The 14592-nt window shown below is 45.0% G+C and overlaps 1 protein-coding gene across 1 annotated transcript in view; it reads right to left on the bottom strand.

Moving 5' to 3' along the window:
- Window positions 1-14592, bottom strand: part of PLEKHA7 (pleckstrin homology domain containing A7) — a 216798-nt gene that overhangs the window by 72563 nt on the left and 129643 nt on the right. The window contains exon 4 of the mRNA XM_052652875.1: window positions 11237-11323. Within this exon, the coding sequence (XP_052508835.1) occupies window positions 11237-11323 (87 nt within the window). The remainder of the gene's footprint in view (window positions 1-11236; window positions 11324-14592) is intronic.

The raw sequence follows: 14592 nt of genomic DNA, 5'->3' as shown, positions 1-14592 counted from the left end.
AGGAAAATCATTTTAATACTTGATATATTTACTTTCTTTCCTTTGCCTTTTTTTTGCCACACCACACACACTGCACAATCTCAGTTCCCTAGCCAGGGACTGAACCTGGACCACAGCAGTGAAAGCCCAGAATCCTAAACCAAAAGGACACTAGGAATTTCCCTGGCATATTTACTTTCATTTTTTTGTGTTTTTAGATAATTGTGTATCTTAAGTCACTTCAGTTGTGTCCAACTCTTTGCGACCCTATGGACTGTAGCCTGCCAGACTCCTCTGTCCATGGGATTCTCCAGGTAAGAGTACTGCAGTAGGTTTCCATGCCCTCCTCCAGGGGATCTTCCTGACCCAGGGATGGAACCCATGTCTCTTATGTCTCCTGCAATGGCAGGTGGGTTCTTTACCACTAGAGCCACCCGGGGAGCCCAGATAACTGTGATCACATAGCTTTACGATCTTCCATGTTGATTTTAAAAAACCTGTTGTAATCTAAACATTTTTCCTTTCTTTTAAACTCATTCATGTCATTTTAAATGACGGCATCACATTCCATCAACTAGATATGCCACTGCTCCTCAGTGGGGCAAAGAACAGATCGTCTGGGTTTGTGATGGCCCAGGAAATCCAGGACAGGTAGCCACCTCTGCCATTTCTGCACCTTACAATCTCGAGCTCTAACTGTAGTCATCTTTCTGTATTCTAACCCCCATGTCACCTCCCACACTAGCTTCTGGGATGCTGGCTGGCCAGGGAGCTCTCCAGCCAAAAGTGCAAGAAGAAAGAGGACTTCCCTGCAGCCTTAGGTCAGTGAGGAAAGAACGTATGACCACCACCTGGAGAGCCAGGTATGAACAGATTTCAGGTGGAAAAGGACCAGTTGTAGCCCCAACACTGAACATCAGTGAGGGACACTGAGGGGTAAGTGGGCAGGGAGAAACATATGAAGAAAACCCCGTACTCCATGACTATAGAGACCTCTGCTCAGCAACATCCAAAGAAAGCAGCTTATTAGGAGACAGGACTAAAAGCCAAACTAAATCCCCCCCAGGGAGGGGACTGTGTTGTCTCTATAAACAGGGAACATGTCTTCACAGGACTCCCCACTCACACCCAAGAGTCAACCATTACCTGGCAGTTCCTGCCCTGGCTCTTTGAAAGAACAAGACACACACAGCTACCCACTTGGCCAAGCGACCAGACCTGCATTCAAGGGGTGTTCCTCTGAATCTCTTCAGAGTGTGCAATGGTGTCTTAGATCCTCTGTGTGTGCGTGTGCTAAGTCACTTCAGTCGTGTCTGACTCTTTGCGACCTACAGACTGTAGGCCTCCAGGCTCCTCTATCCATGGGATTCTCCAGGCCAGAATACTGGAGTGGGTTGCCATGCCTTTCTCCAGGGGATCTTCCCAACCCAGGGATCGAATCCACGTCTCTTGCATCTCTGGCATCAGCAGGTGGGTTTTATACCACTAGCGCCATCTGGGAAGCCCCTTAGATCCTCCAAGGTTGACTAGACTTATGACTTTCAGAAATCACTAGACGTGATCTGGAATTTCAACTAGTAAAAAAAAACAAACAGTGGTCATGCTTGAGACACTATTTGATATTCAAAAATGAGGATATGAAAAAAGACTCGAAAACATTTTTCTTGCACGCCTGAAAAGCTGGCTCTGATGGAAACTTCTAGAAATCTTTTACCACAGTAGTCTGAGCAGCGGGAACATCAGTGGTGCATGTGTGTAACCCATGCACACTCACTTGGATGTGGGCATTCTGGTTCACCTGCTTCAGCCAGTCACATCTTACAGGCATGTTCCCCACATAAAAGTCTGACAGGGCAGACACTAACCTGTCCTCATGTCCTCTGACTAAGTTATACTCCTGACAGGTTTCACTCAAGCAGGGCCCCCTCCCCCAGAGAAGAGCCCATGCCCGTGAGCAGAGCATCCGTGAAGGTGGTTCGGTTCCCAGGAGCTTGCCCTGAGACACATGAGTCACAAGGATCCAGGAGAGGAGACAAAAAAAAAAAAAAAAATCCTGCACACGCTATGGGAAGGCAGACTCCTAGCGTCATTAAATCAAATCTATTAACTTAAAAGCCTGTTTGCCAGGTTTCCGTGCCATCCCGATTCCCAAAGTGCAGTGGGATGCTCTGAACAAAGACTTTTCTTTCCTTGACTTGGACTACATGAATGCTGATTATTTTGCTGGAGGGGTGCGGGCTGAAGTCCAAAACAGTGAGCTAGAGTTTTAACTGAACTGCCTCTTCTCTGCAAAGAACAAAAGAAGACAGAACCAGACAGAAATCAGTCTGGAGAAGCCCAGGAGGAAAGTGACTTCATTCGACTCTGAACTTCCTCAGCGATGCGTCAGGTGAACCTGGGCAGGAAATCATTTTCTCTGTCCCTCCATTTACCCACCTACGAAAGGAGCTGCTGCTGCCTCCTACATTCCCAGGAGCAAATGCATATAACATTGACAGATGCAGTTAAAAAAAAAAAAAGAAGTTATAAATTCAGAAGCCATTTTTTTCGTTTGGGTCTGAATTTAGGTGAGTTTGGTCGATAGGCTCCTCAGCTGTCTCTCAGTCAACATCATGAACTGGAGCAGATCACAGCAAGACCCCATTGCTGTTGCAATAGGTAGGCTGCCAGGCCAAGTATCACCAACCCGTAAGGACAGGTACACAAAGTCAAGCAAGCTGAGGACCTGGCTATACCTGTCCAGCACCTGCTGTGTCAGGCCCTTTGCTGGCATTATCTCACTTCCCCCTGCAAAGCCAGTTTTACCTTCTCCATTTTGTCAAAGAGGAAACTGAGGCTTGGAGAGATTAATGACCAGCTCAAGAGAGTAGCTGGATTCCAAAACCTGGACTCTGTCACAGAGATACCAACCCATGGCAAGTCCCAAGGTCTGGCAGAAATAGGCCTCTGCTCTTCTCAGCCCCAAGACCAATCCCCAATCCAAGAAGATCCTGGGATGGTGGAAAGACCATGAGCCCAGAATAACAGGATCTCAACCACCCTCTGCAGTTTACTGACTCCCTCCATGAGTCACACTGCTACTCTGGGCCTCAGTTTCCATTTATGCAAAAGGAGAAGAGAATTCTCATCTCAGAAGATGGGCCTGTGGACAGAAATGATGCTTTGAAAACCATGAAGCATTACACTCAATGAAAAGCACTGTTTGTGACTATTATCATGGAGATTCCAGAACATAAATCTCAGGTGCACTTTATTATTTCCAAGGCACTATCTCTTCAGAAAGCTCAAGGTACCAAACAATTAACTTCTCAACAGGAATCATTTCCTACAAACAGACTTTTAAACACCTTATCTGGGGCTTCTCTACTGTGTAATAACCCTGTGACTAGAAGGTTGGCCTCCCATTCTTTGCCCAGAAGAAAGATAACATCAAGAGTCTTCAAGGCTATGATAGGAGGTTAGGAAACTATGGGGAATCAGGAATCTCTTACTAGGAAGACATCATTAGATGACATCTGTGCCCCATTAGTTCCTAGAGAAACCAGCAACCCAATTCATGCTTTATCTGCAAGGATTCTACATGGAGAACTCAGCTAAAATTACTGGGTGCATGAGAAGAGGCACATTCACAAACAACCAGCACAACCAGCATTTTTTATGGCACTCACACCCACCACCTAAGGGGTTTGGGAAAAGCAACACAGAATGAAAAGCAGGAATAAAACAAAGTTCTTGTCCGAAACAGGCGGACACCTCCACACTCCCTCTTCCAAGAAAAAGAGACACTCAGACAGACTGCCAAGGCTCCCTGTACACTCCCAACACCCTGGGGGAGGCTGTCTGACAGGGGTTTTCATTCAGCAACTGTGGCCTCATTACTCAACTAAGGCTTTCTGCATTCCTTCCCCTTCCTCCCCAGCTCCTCTCTGGAACACAAGCTCTAGTTCCTCTCCCTACTCCGCATCACTCTGGGAGCCGGAAACCAGCCCAAACAGCACCCCTCACCTGGCACAGAAACAACCCAGTGAGCCTCGAAGGCTGCTCTCTCCTGCCTCCAAGCCCAGAGTCCCACTCTGCCATGTGAGCCTGGTCTAGTCTTCCGCTGTTCAGGCTCCACGTCTCTGTCTACGACAAGAGAGAACCAGACTTTGACCTCTGTCTGCCATTTCACAGATGCTACAATTCTAACCCCAGCCTTTGGCAAGCCCTCTTCTGGAGTTATCTCCTCCTCCTGGATTACCAGGCAGTCATTAGAAAATAGCCTTTTCTGATGGAGATCTGCGTACTTCCAAGACTAGGAGGAGGTAAAAGAAGAGGACACGGAGGGAAGTCACAGAAGACAAAAATCACTGTGCAGGCAGCAGTTTCCCTTCCACCCTCAGCGAAGCCACCACCGCAGCATCTCCCTCAGCACAGAAAGCCAGAGACGTGGTTGCCGTGTGGCAATCACCGAATATCCAGTGCCAGTGCCCTCCAAAACAGCAGCATCAAGAGCCAAGCCAACACTCAGATGCCCAAATGATTAAGGACACCATCATCACCTCTCCCCTTACCTGTGATTGTCACCAACACCGTCTCCTAGACCAGGAAGGAAAACTGAACAGTCAAGTTTCTGCTTCTGGCTTGCCAGGTGTTCCCATTTTTCCTCATTTTTCTGCTGCCATGGCAACCAAATGCAACAGGCAAAGCTAGTCCAAGACTGCCTGTCTGGAAAGACAAGGTGCTGGCTGTATCAGCTGCAGACAGCAACACATCAGCCTCGCAGCCCATCAGCCTTGCAGCCCAGGGCTCAGCAGATGAGCGATAGGACAGACTCCTTGTTTGAGCTCAGAGTTGTAGGATGCCCTCTCTACCATCCTGGGCTCTCAATCTCTCACTGCAAGCTTTCACCAACTTGAAAATGCAGAAGAACGAGAAACAGCCATCTCTGGCAGCACGAGATACCCCACCCCTAGGCATGATCAGCAAATGCCTTGGATAGTCTTGCCCTGCCACCTGCAAAATGAACCCCCAAAGAGGTCAAAGGTCAGGGAGAGAAGATGTACCTTCAGCGAGACAGTATCTTTTAAAGTCATATCCTCCAAACACCACTCATGAAATTCTAGGCAATTCCAACTGTTATTTTTTTCCAACATAGTCCAAGGAGAAAATGAAGGGCTGCTCAAATCCCAGCGGAAGGACCAAGCTAAACTTACTCAGATGCCCAGAATGACAGGCCAGGCAAGGGTCCTCTTCCTAGGTTAGGAAACTCCGAGGCGATCTTAGGGGCCTTACAGCTGGCTTCTGAGCACAACAGCAGGCTTCTGAACTTCCAGAATGCATACTCGCTCAAGCAGGCCCCACCTCAATATCAAATGCTTGACAAAGCCTGGGATCAGTGTATACAGCCTGCTGTCAGTCAGCTGCCAACGTCACGGCTCCAGAATGCTTCTCTCCTCTTCCCCAAGAGCTGCAGAGGCGTCTGTCAGTGGCTTCCTGGGCTTCCCAGCACCAAAGAGAGAATACTCCTGTGCACAGTGCCAGCCACCAAAACCACAGCTGGGAGTTCTCTGCGCCCAGGCTTCCGCCATAGTGTATGAGAGCCCTCAGGTGTGGCCCTCTAAGCCACACACTCCCAAGTAAAGAAAATCACCGAAACTCAGGAAAGAGGCCTTCAGAGGAGACCAATCGATCCAGTCATTGGAAATGAGCCCTGTAAACAGGCTTGAGAATGCTTTCTGGAGAAGAGACTTTGAAGGGAAGCTGGTGCCTTTCAAGCAAGCATGAAGCTATTAGATCAAATTTCATTACTGCAAACACAATTAAAATTAAAACCTCTAAGTGGCAGTAGCCTACTTAGCCAGCACATTAATGCCTAAGCACAGCCAAGGAAGGGGAATGTCTCTCCAAGACCACTGAAATGAGAGGCAGTATGTATGGTAGTCAGTGGCATAGCATCTGGGGCTAGACTACCTGGATTCAAATCCTAACTCTGCCACTTATTAACTGTGCAACTTCTGGCAAGACTCTTAATCTCTCTGTGCCTCAGTATCCATGATAATGATGGTATTTTCCTCAAAGGACTGTTGTGGAAATAAATACATGGAAAGCACCTAGAAAAGTGCCTGATAATAAATCAAAAGGGCTCTAGGCATTATCTATAAAAAGAATAGTAATATTATTAATGGAAAAAGTCAACTCTTATCCTAAGAAGCAGATGACTTCATTTAATGTTAAAAATGAGATTCCAGATCTTGAAACAAGAGATAGAAAATCACCTCCCTTGAAAATTATGGACTAAGAGAAAATTTGCCTGCCTTTAACTTTCACTCATTGATACAATGCTTGCCTTCGGCAGCCACACAATAGGCATACCCCACTTCCACCTGCCAGCCCTTCTTGAAGACTTCAAGTATATCCTCCTTCATCTTCCCTACAGACTAAACATAGGACAGGGTTTCCAGATCCCTTACCATAATGGTCCCTCTCCTCAGGGGAATCTCAGTTGCTCAACATCCCTCTTGATATTTAGTACCCAAATCAAAGTGTTTGGGGCTTAGCATATCCTTGGGGCTCCATAAACTTGGAATGAAATTAATTAAGTAGTCCACAAATATCATGATAAACGAGAACTACTCTCCCCCTTTCTCTACACACTATAATTAATACAGCCTGGGCTTATATTAGCTCTTCCAAGAGATATTTCCTATTGGCTTGGGTGTGCAGAAGTCTCCCCTGGGGGTCAGGCTGCAGGACCTGTTGACTGATACCCACGTGCCTTGAGGGTTCTGACAAAGAACTAGGTAGCATAATAGAAAAGGTAAAATGAGAAAACGCTCTAGTCATGTAACAAAAGAAGCTCATCAGTGCCAATCTCAAAAAGTCCTGCTTCCCTTAATAAATCTGCTCTGTGGATTACTAAGTGTAGTCATTAGTGCTGACCAACAAGTATTTCTGATTCTATTCCCAGATGCCTGGTAGAAAAGCACTTCCTGCCCCTTTGGCGTGAGGAGTGATCACGTGACTTGTAGCCAATGAAATGTGAGTGAACTTTGGCGTGGAGTGGTCACATGACTTTTTGTAGCCAATGAAATGTGAGTGGATGTGCCGGGGTGCAGTTCGCCAAGTTTCCTTTTGCTTGCGTTTGGCAATCATGGGAGCGCAGGGGTGCAGGCCCTTCAGTAAAGGTGACAGAGCTGAACCCCTCAGGTGGCCTGTGATGGACATGGAGTGAAAGTGAGAAATAAAGTTGTTGTTGTTACCACGGCAGACCCTAGGCCATCCTGACTGATTCTGTATTACTGACACGGAAACCAGAACACTCATAGTTCACATCCTCGGGATCTGCCAGATCATAGCTTTCATTTTCTTTCTCTTCTCCAAGTTTCTAATCTGTAAAATGGAAAAACAATCTTTTGGTGGGCATGTGCCTGGTACACCGAACAGCTCAGGGAAGCCCCACCTGCCAGCGGCCGGGAAGACGGGTTATCTGTCTCATCAGGAATGCTTTAAAGGAAGTCTCCACGGAGAATTTTTTTCTTCCTACAGGAGAGAGGATCCCAAGATTACCTGACTAAATCCAAGATTACCTGACTAAGATTGCCACCGTAGCCCAAAGAATGATGGGTTATCTGAAGGAGACTTAGGATGAACAGAAGAATCTGGGAGTGATTTAGGGGAGATGGGAACAGCAAGTTATCCAAGTCAGTGGTTCTCAAGCATTTACCAAAATCAGAATCACCTGCAGGCTCGTTAAAACATAGTTTACAGGGATCCCACCTCCAAAACCTCTGATTCAGTAGGGGTTTGAGAATCTCCAACAAGTTCCCAGGTGATGCTGGTTCAGATGGCTCTAGAAGGATTCACTCCAAAAAACCAGGGTGGAGGCTCTGATAAAAGAAGTCAATGTGACCTTAACAGATCCTCTTTGGAGAAGGAAAAGGAAAGAGCCAGTTTTTCTTTTTCTACCAATATATTAATCTGAGAGCTGATATAAAAGGCACAAACGGTCACCTCAGTCTTTTCATTTTTTTCTCACCGCGTATCACACTACACAACAAAATTAAGCTCCTCCAAGGGAACAAAGCAGAAAGTATTCGTTAGCACAGTTTTTAAAAGGAATGGTTTCTGTGAAGGGAAAGCATGCCTCACTCACCCTCGGGAGCTCCCCCAGGATTTACCTGGAGGTAAAGTCAAGTCTATTTCAGGAGGAAGCAATTTGGATAATTGGCTGCGATGTCCCTCTCCAACCTTATCTCCTTCGAAAACCTCCACTACAAGTCAATCTTCTTGCCAAGGCTCGTCACACTTGACCCTCACACACATGCATGCTTATCTTCTCTTATCTAAATCCTGCCCCTTCCTCCACGTTAGGACCAGACACTTCAAGAAAATCTTCCCTCTCTTTAGTCACCATCACAGACAATCAATCACCAAATCCTGTCAATTTTACCTCCCAAGTAGCTCCAGAATCCACTGGGGGCTCTTCGTTTTTCACTCTAACTCACCTCGTATGGAGTCCCCATGCTCTCCCCTCTTGGTCTTTGAATAACCTTGACTGGACAGATCTCAATTTAAAACATCTTTTCCCAGTGTGGAAAGGCCTTCCACGATCCCCAAGGCCTAAGCCAGGTGAGAACCCTCATTTATCAACTTCCATTGAACCCTGTGCTCCCTCTATCCTGAACATTTATCACATTTGTGATCTCGTGTCATTATCTTCCCTACTCAACCGTAAGCTCTTCACAGACAGGACCACATCTGTCCTGCTTGCCACTGTCACTGCACAGGCCAGCACCGCCCCTGATGTAGGCGCCCACTAAGTATCCAGTGAAGAAGTGCAGCAGTCACCACATCAGTCCACAGAAACCATCCCTTCCTCTCAATGCCTAAAGCACATTCTGTTTGCTTCAAGGAAATGTCTGGCCATATAGTTGTACCCATCATCTGAGATAAGCAAGCACCCCTTAAGACATCCAGGAAATGAGATCTAGAGGGAAAAACTGACCCTTCAAAAGAAGGAATGTCTTTTCCTTGGAAACTGGATGGGACTAAGATTAGCTGTGGAGGTATTTTGGTAGGATAAAGAGGCCGCCTCCTCAGAAGTAGTCAGGGGATAAAGTCTTCTGTTAACAAGGAGGAAAAGGATGTGTGTGACAGAGGTGTTTAGTGATGGAAAATGTGCATTTCTCCAGAAGCTCTTATTAAGGCTGGTAACTTCTCAAGCTAAGTGTTCTGATGGATTCTACCAGACCTTTAATAACGACAGGCGCCCGTGTCTCTCGGATGCCTAAGGACTGGGGGCTGAACTCAATGACCTCCCTAAAGCCTCTGACCTTCAGGATTCTATAAACAAACTCATTCCAAGCTGGAATTCAGAGAATCCACATTCTGACTTTGTCTTTACACAGCAGTTCTTTTTTGATGTAGGAGATAAGATAATCTTTAGCTTGTACCCACTCTTTCTCTAGTAGTATTAATCCTTTCAAAGTCAGACATCCCTCCTACCTGCTACAAGCCCCACAGTCTGGCTGCCATGTCCTGTGGGCTGCCAGCAGCAAAATAATTGAGCAAACAGCTTCTGACTAGGGAAAGGCTTAGATGTGACCAAAGAAATCAGGCTGGGGTGACATCCTGGCTTTTCTACTGCTAGCCAGGCAATTTGGGGCAAGTGACATGACTTTTTTGGGTCTTAGTATCTTTCCCTCTAAAATGGTGATGATGGTCTACCTCTCAGGATTATTGTATTAAATGAGATATGCACAGAAAATCCCCTGCACAGAGTAGCATGCAGGGAATGCCAGTATGATTATAATTACAGATTTCTGGTTTTAAAAGTTTTTTTGATAATGATTCTAAGCTGAAAACACTGAGATGAAAAAACTGAGATGAAATAATATGTTTAGAATTAGCTCCAAAATAATCCAGAGGTGAGGGGGAGGATAGAGACAAAATAAAATCAGCCATGTTTTAGAAACTGTTGAAGATAGATAATGAATATATCAGATTTATTATTGTATCTCTCTACTTTTGTATACATTTGATGTTTTCTACCTTAATTTATAAGTGTAAGTACTACAAGAGCAAAACACTGTAAAAATATAAATACTGATAATATAAGATTACATTTGAACATATCCAAGTGACAAAACAGAAGAAAATTGATTTGAAGGGGAGAAAAAAATACCCTTGGGAATTCCCTCCCGGTCCAGTGGTAAGGACTCTGCATTTTCACCGCCAAGGGCTCCAGTTCAATCCCTGGTCAGGGAACTAAGATCCCACAAGCCGTGTGGTGTGGCCAAATATATATATACATATATATGGGCTGGCACTAGGGGTAAACAACCCGGCTGCCAATGCAGGAGATGTAAGACACACAAGGTCGATCCCTGGGTCAGGAAGATCCCCTGGAGGAGGGGGTGGTAACCCACTCCAGCATTCTTGCCTGGAGAATCCCATGGACAGAGGAGCTTGGCAGGCTACAGTCCACGGGGTTGCAAAGCCAGATATGACTGAAGTGACTTAGCACGCACGCATGCACATATATATATATATATATGCATATATATATAGCAAAAAAAAAGAAAGAAAAACCCTTAAAGCCAATGTCTCTATTAGTTTCTCAGACAAAACTGTTTTCTTCAAACAGAGCTGTCTCTAATGATCAGTATGAAACACAGACACTTGTACATATTTCTCTGCTTTCATTTTTGGGAGAACACATCCCCAAAATCTGTGCATGGGCTGTACATGACAAGCCCTGGGTGGTAGAACCTGCCTCTGAGCACCCAGAAGCCCTGCTGAAATGGGACTGAGGAGCAAGAAGTTCCTGTGTTAGGAAAAGCAAGCACAAAGGACTCAAAATGTTCAGGGACAAAGGGTGCCACCAGCCCTCCTCTCTCCTAAGCCCTGGCTTTGGGCTCCTATGTGAGGCTTCCTCGGGTGGCTATACTTACAATACTTTCAACAACAGGAGAGAGGGTCCTCTCAGAGCATAACTAGTGTGTAACGTGATACTTGAGGGGAAAGGGAACTTTGAAGAGGCTCTGACAATACTCATCACAGCACACCCCCATATCATCTCCCCTCTTCCACATCTACCCACTGAGAGAAGTCTAGAGATTGAAAAACAAAATTCTTGAGTTTCACCTTGAAGCAAACAATCCACTCCAAGCCCCTATGTCTGAGAGAGAAAATAGCCCAACAAGCTTTGTTTTGAGCAAATGCCTTTAAGTTCCCAAGCTGTGCCTAAAAAAGGAGAATACACAAATGTACTTACTCTTCTTCTTGAAGAACAAATTCACTATTTTCTGGAGAAAACTGCCCACTCACAGGATGCCTGAAGGCTGTGGTCTGCTGGTTATGGCTAAAAAGAAAGAGAGAGAGATAATGAATGAGAAGTCATGTGAGTGGAAAGGCTCACAGACACAACAGGTCACTGATGTCTGAAGACCCCTGCTCATCGCAGACTCCTCCCAGGGTGAGCCTGCCGCCCTTGACTTGGAGAGACACTCTGTCAGAACCCAGCTGCATTTAAAAACCGAAAACCTCCAGCTCAGGTGCCAAAGTCCACTAAAGACATACAGGGGTTTCAATTCTAGGCAAGTCTTGCCCCCAAGACAACACTGGACCTTAGAGAGACAGTCCATGAAGTGCTTACTCCTACAAACTGACTCGCTCAGTGAGAAGTTACTTTAAGATGGCAGGAGCTGAGAACAAGAATGAAGGAAAGCAGACGGCACTTTCAGCAGCTTCCGAAACCCATGAAGCAGGGCAAGAATTCTAAGAATTAACACCCACCCAGAAAAATCTATCTTCTTAAAATTCTTCTCCCTACTACAGAATGTCTTCACTTCAGTGATGGGATATAAATGTATGGGCATGTCTCTGCAACATGACCTGTACAATTTCAACACTGTGCAGTTTCTATCACCCTTTTGATGTGAGGAGGGATCAGCTTCCACGCCGAGTTGACAGACACAACCAGAGTGTGTAGGTGTTTTGTGTATTCATAAAGGCTGCCTGCTTCTTTGAAAGGAAGGGGAGTTGGCTTTAAAGGCTGCTGTTCTGCTCCATGAATAAACTAATCTAACCTCCTCTTTTTTCCTTTAAAGAATATGATTTATGTTAAAATGTTTTTCTCAGCTGCAAAATCATAGTTATTTTAGAAATTTTAGAAACTATGGAAAGACAAAAAGTCACTTGTGATCTCACTACCCAGACATATACATCTGGATTCTCCTTCCCAGCTTTTCTTTTTACCTTTAAATCATTTTATTCTTTTTAATGTGATTTTACTGTATTTAGAAATCTGTATCCTGCTTTCTTCACATCCAATTAACACAGAAAATTTCCTATGTAATTAAGATGTCTTCATTTGATTTAGGTGAATAATAGTCTTCTGTAAGTGTAAAATTTTTTTTCATATAATTGTTCAAAAAATGTTTACTGGCCATCTATGTGCCAGGTGCTGTTTTAGGTCCTAGAGATACAAAGTGAACAAAAAAGTCCTTACACCGTGATGCTTACATTCTAGAAAGATTTACATTCTTCTAATGCTGGACATTTTAGGTGCTTCCCCTATCCCACTCCCCATTATTACAGTCAATATATCTTTGCATACGTGGGCTTTATCTGCAATTCAAATTATTTCCTTGGGTTAAAGTCCCAGAAATAAAATTACTAACCAAAGGGCATGGTCATTTTTTTAAGGCTCCTAATATAGACAGTTAAAATGCTTTTACTGTCAGAGTCAATATATCATCTTAGTTCGATAGTGTTAAGATATCAGTCCCATCTCCAAATTGAGCCCTGACTCACCCCAGACATTAGTAGGTTTAAATGAGCATAGCATAAAGGTTAAAAAAGCAAAAAGAAAAAAATCTCCAAGCCCAAGTCTGTCTTACTTTGCCTGGGGCCACCAGGGCATCCTGCGCTGGGGTGTCTGGGTAAGGCTGGCACTGAGGTCTGAGCAGCCAGAATCCTAATGAGCCAGATGTGAAGCAGGCAGAGCCATCAGGCCAGGCTGCTCCCTGGCCCTGTGACCGAACACTACCCCTGGCACCCTCTCAACCCTCCCAACCACCACCAGCCTCCAAATTCTCAGCTCCTGGTTCCAGGCAAAACCCTTGGAATCCCATGACCTCATCTGGCTGGCAGCAAGCTGTTCTTCCCCAAAAAAGCAGAGTTAAGGCATGAGCATCTAAATAAGGGTGAGAAGCAAGCCCCCTTGACATCTATTTCAGAAATCTTTGTATTGCATTCATGGGCTAGGCTTGATTTATACCAGTTTCTTTTAGTCATCTCCATTCACCCTAAAGAAGTCCCTAAACACAAGACATCCGAAAAACACCATGGAATTTGAAAACACAAACTCTAACTTAAACCCGCCTCATTTCTTTCTGGAGAAAAAACACCGTTCTGCTCATAATGGGAATAACAACAATTCCTATCCACTATTACCTCTAAAAAAGTCTTTTCTTACATAACTTAGCTATTGGTACCATCAACTCCTGCCTTATGAATGAGGAAATGGCTCAGAGAAGTTAAGTGACTTGCTCAAGATAACTTCGTCAATAAGCAATAAGACTGGGACATGAATCCAGGTCTTCTATATCTAAATTTGATGCTCTTTGCATAATAACCTGCTGTCCCCTTCCCTCAGAAGTCCACGGGGCTGGCAGCCTCCTAGGCATGATCAGAAGTCCCTAAAAACAAAGCATGTGAAACAGCATCTACTGCTATTCCCTCTCCCTCCCCACCTCCTTCCTTCCCCTCAGCCCGGGGCCAAGCTTCTGAATGACAACAGCTGTGTGGCACTCAGGCACCCCAAAGGCACCCCCAATCAGCCTTTGGTCCTATCACAAGGTCAGCCTGGTGAATTTCTGGCAGAAGGAGGCAAAGGGCAAAACTTCTCTGTGCCTGGAGCGGCATTCAGTGAAGACTTCATAAACATTGTACAACTCGAATACCAACTCCTAGCTAGGCTCCCCACGCTCAACGTGTACCAATTTAAATAGGCCCAGACTCTTGGGTAAACGAATTCTGAGCTGGAAGGTGTGGGCACTGTGAAGATTTTCACACTCTAACATAAGAAGAAAGATCGTTTTTTAAAGTGGATAAAAATATAGCTGTCATTTGATCAGACCTTAGAGGCAGCTCCCCAGCCTTTCTTCCCTAATACGGATGCTGCCCTTTTTGCCAAAAATAATTATCAACCACTGCACCATCACCACCATTTCCTGCACTTACATGGAGTTTTAAGTGTGGTCACATTCATATAGTATTTGACTCTCCCAAGTACCCACTGAGGTAGACAGCACAGATATTTTTATTTCTATATTACGCATAAGGAAATGAAGATCTGGGTTATGGGATGTTACTGGATCACTAAATTTAAAAAAAAAAAAAGAGGATTCAATACATTTGAGAAAAGAGATGAATCAAAGTACTGCCTCCTGAATACTGAGGTCTTAAAATTTGATGATTTCTGATTGAACCTGCCCAGCTTGCTTATGGCAGAGCTTCTGGTTCAGCACTTTTTGAGCAAAGAAGAGTTAGGTCCTTGGACTATTTCATTTAATCTGCCTGAACACCCAACAGGGCAGGCTGTGTTTCATCAGAGCAAACCACAGG

The sequence above is a fragment of the Budorcas taxicolor genome, chromosome 15, assembly GCF_023091745.1.
Source record: "Budorcas taxicolor isolate Tak-1 chromosome 15, Takin1.1, whole genome shotgun sequence".
NCBI lineage: Eukaryota > Metazoa > Chordata > Mammalia > Artiodactyla > Bovidae > Budorcas > Budorcas taxicolor.
This window is presented reverse-complemented; position numbering and strand designations above follow the sequence as displayed.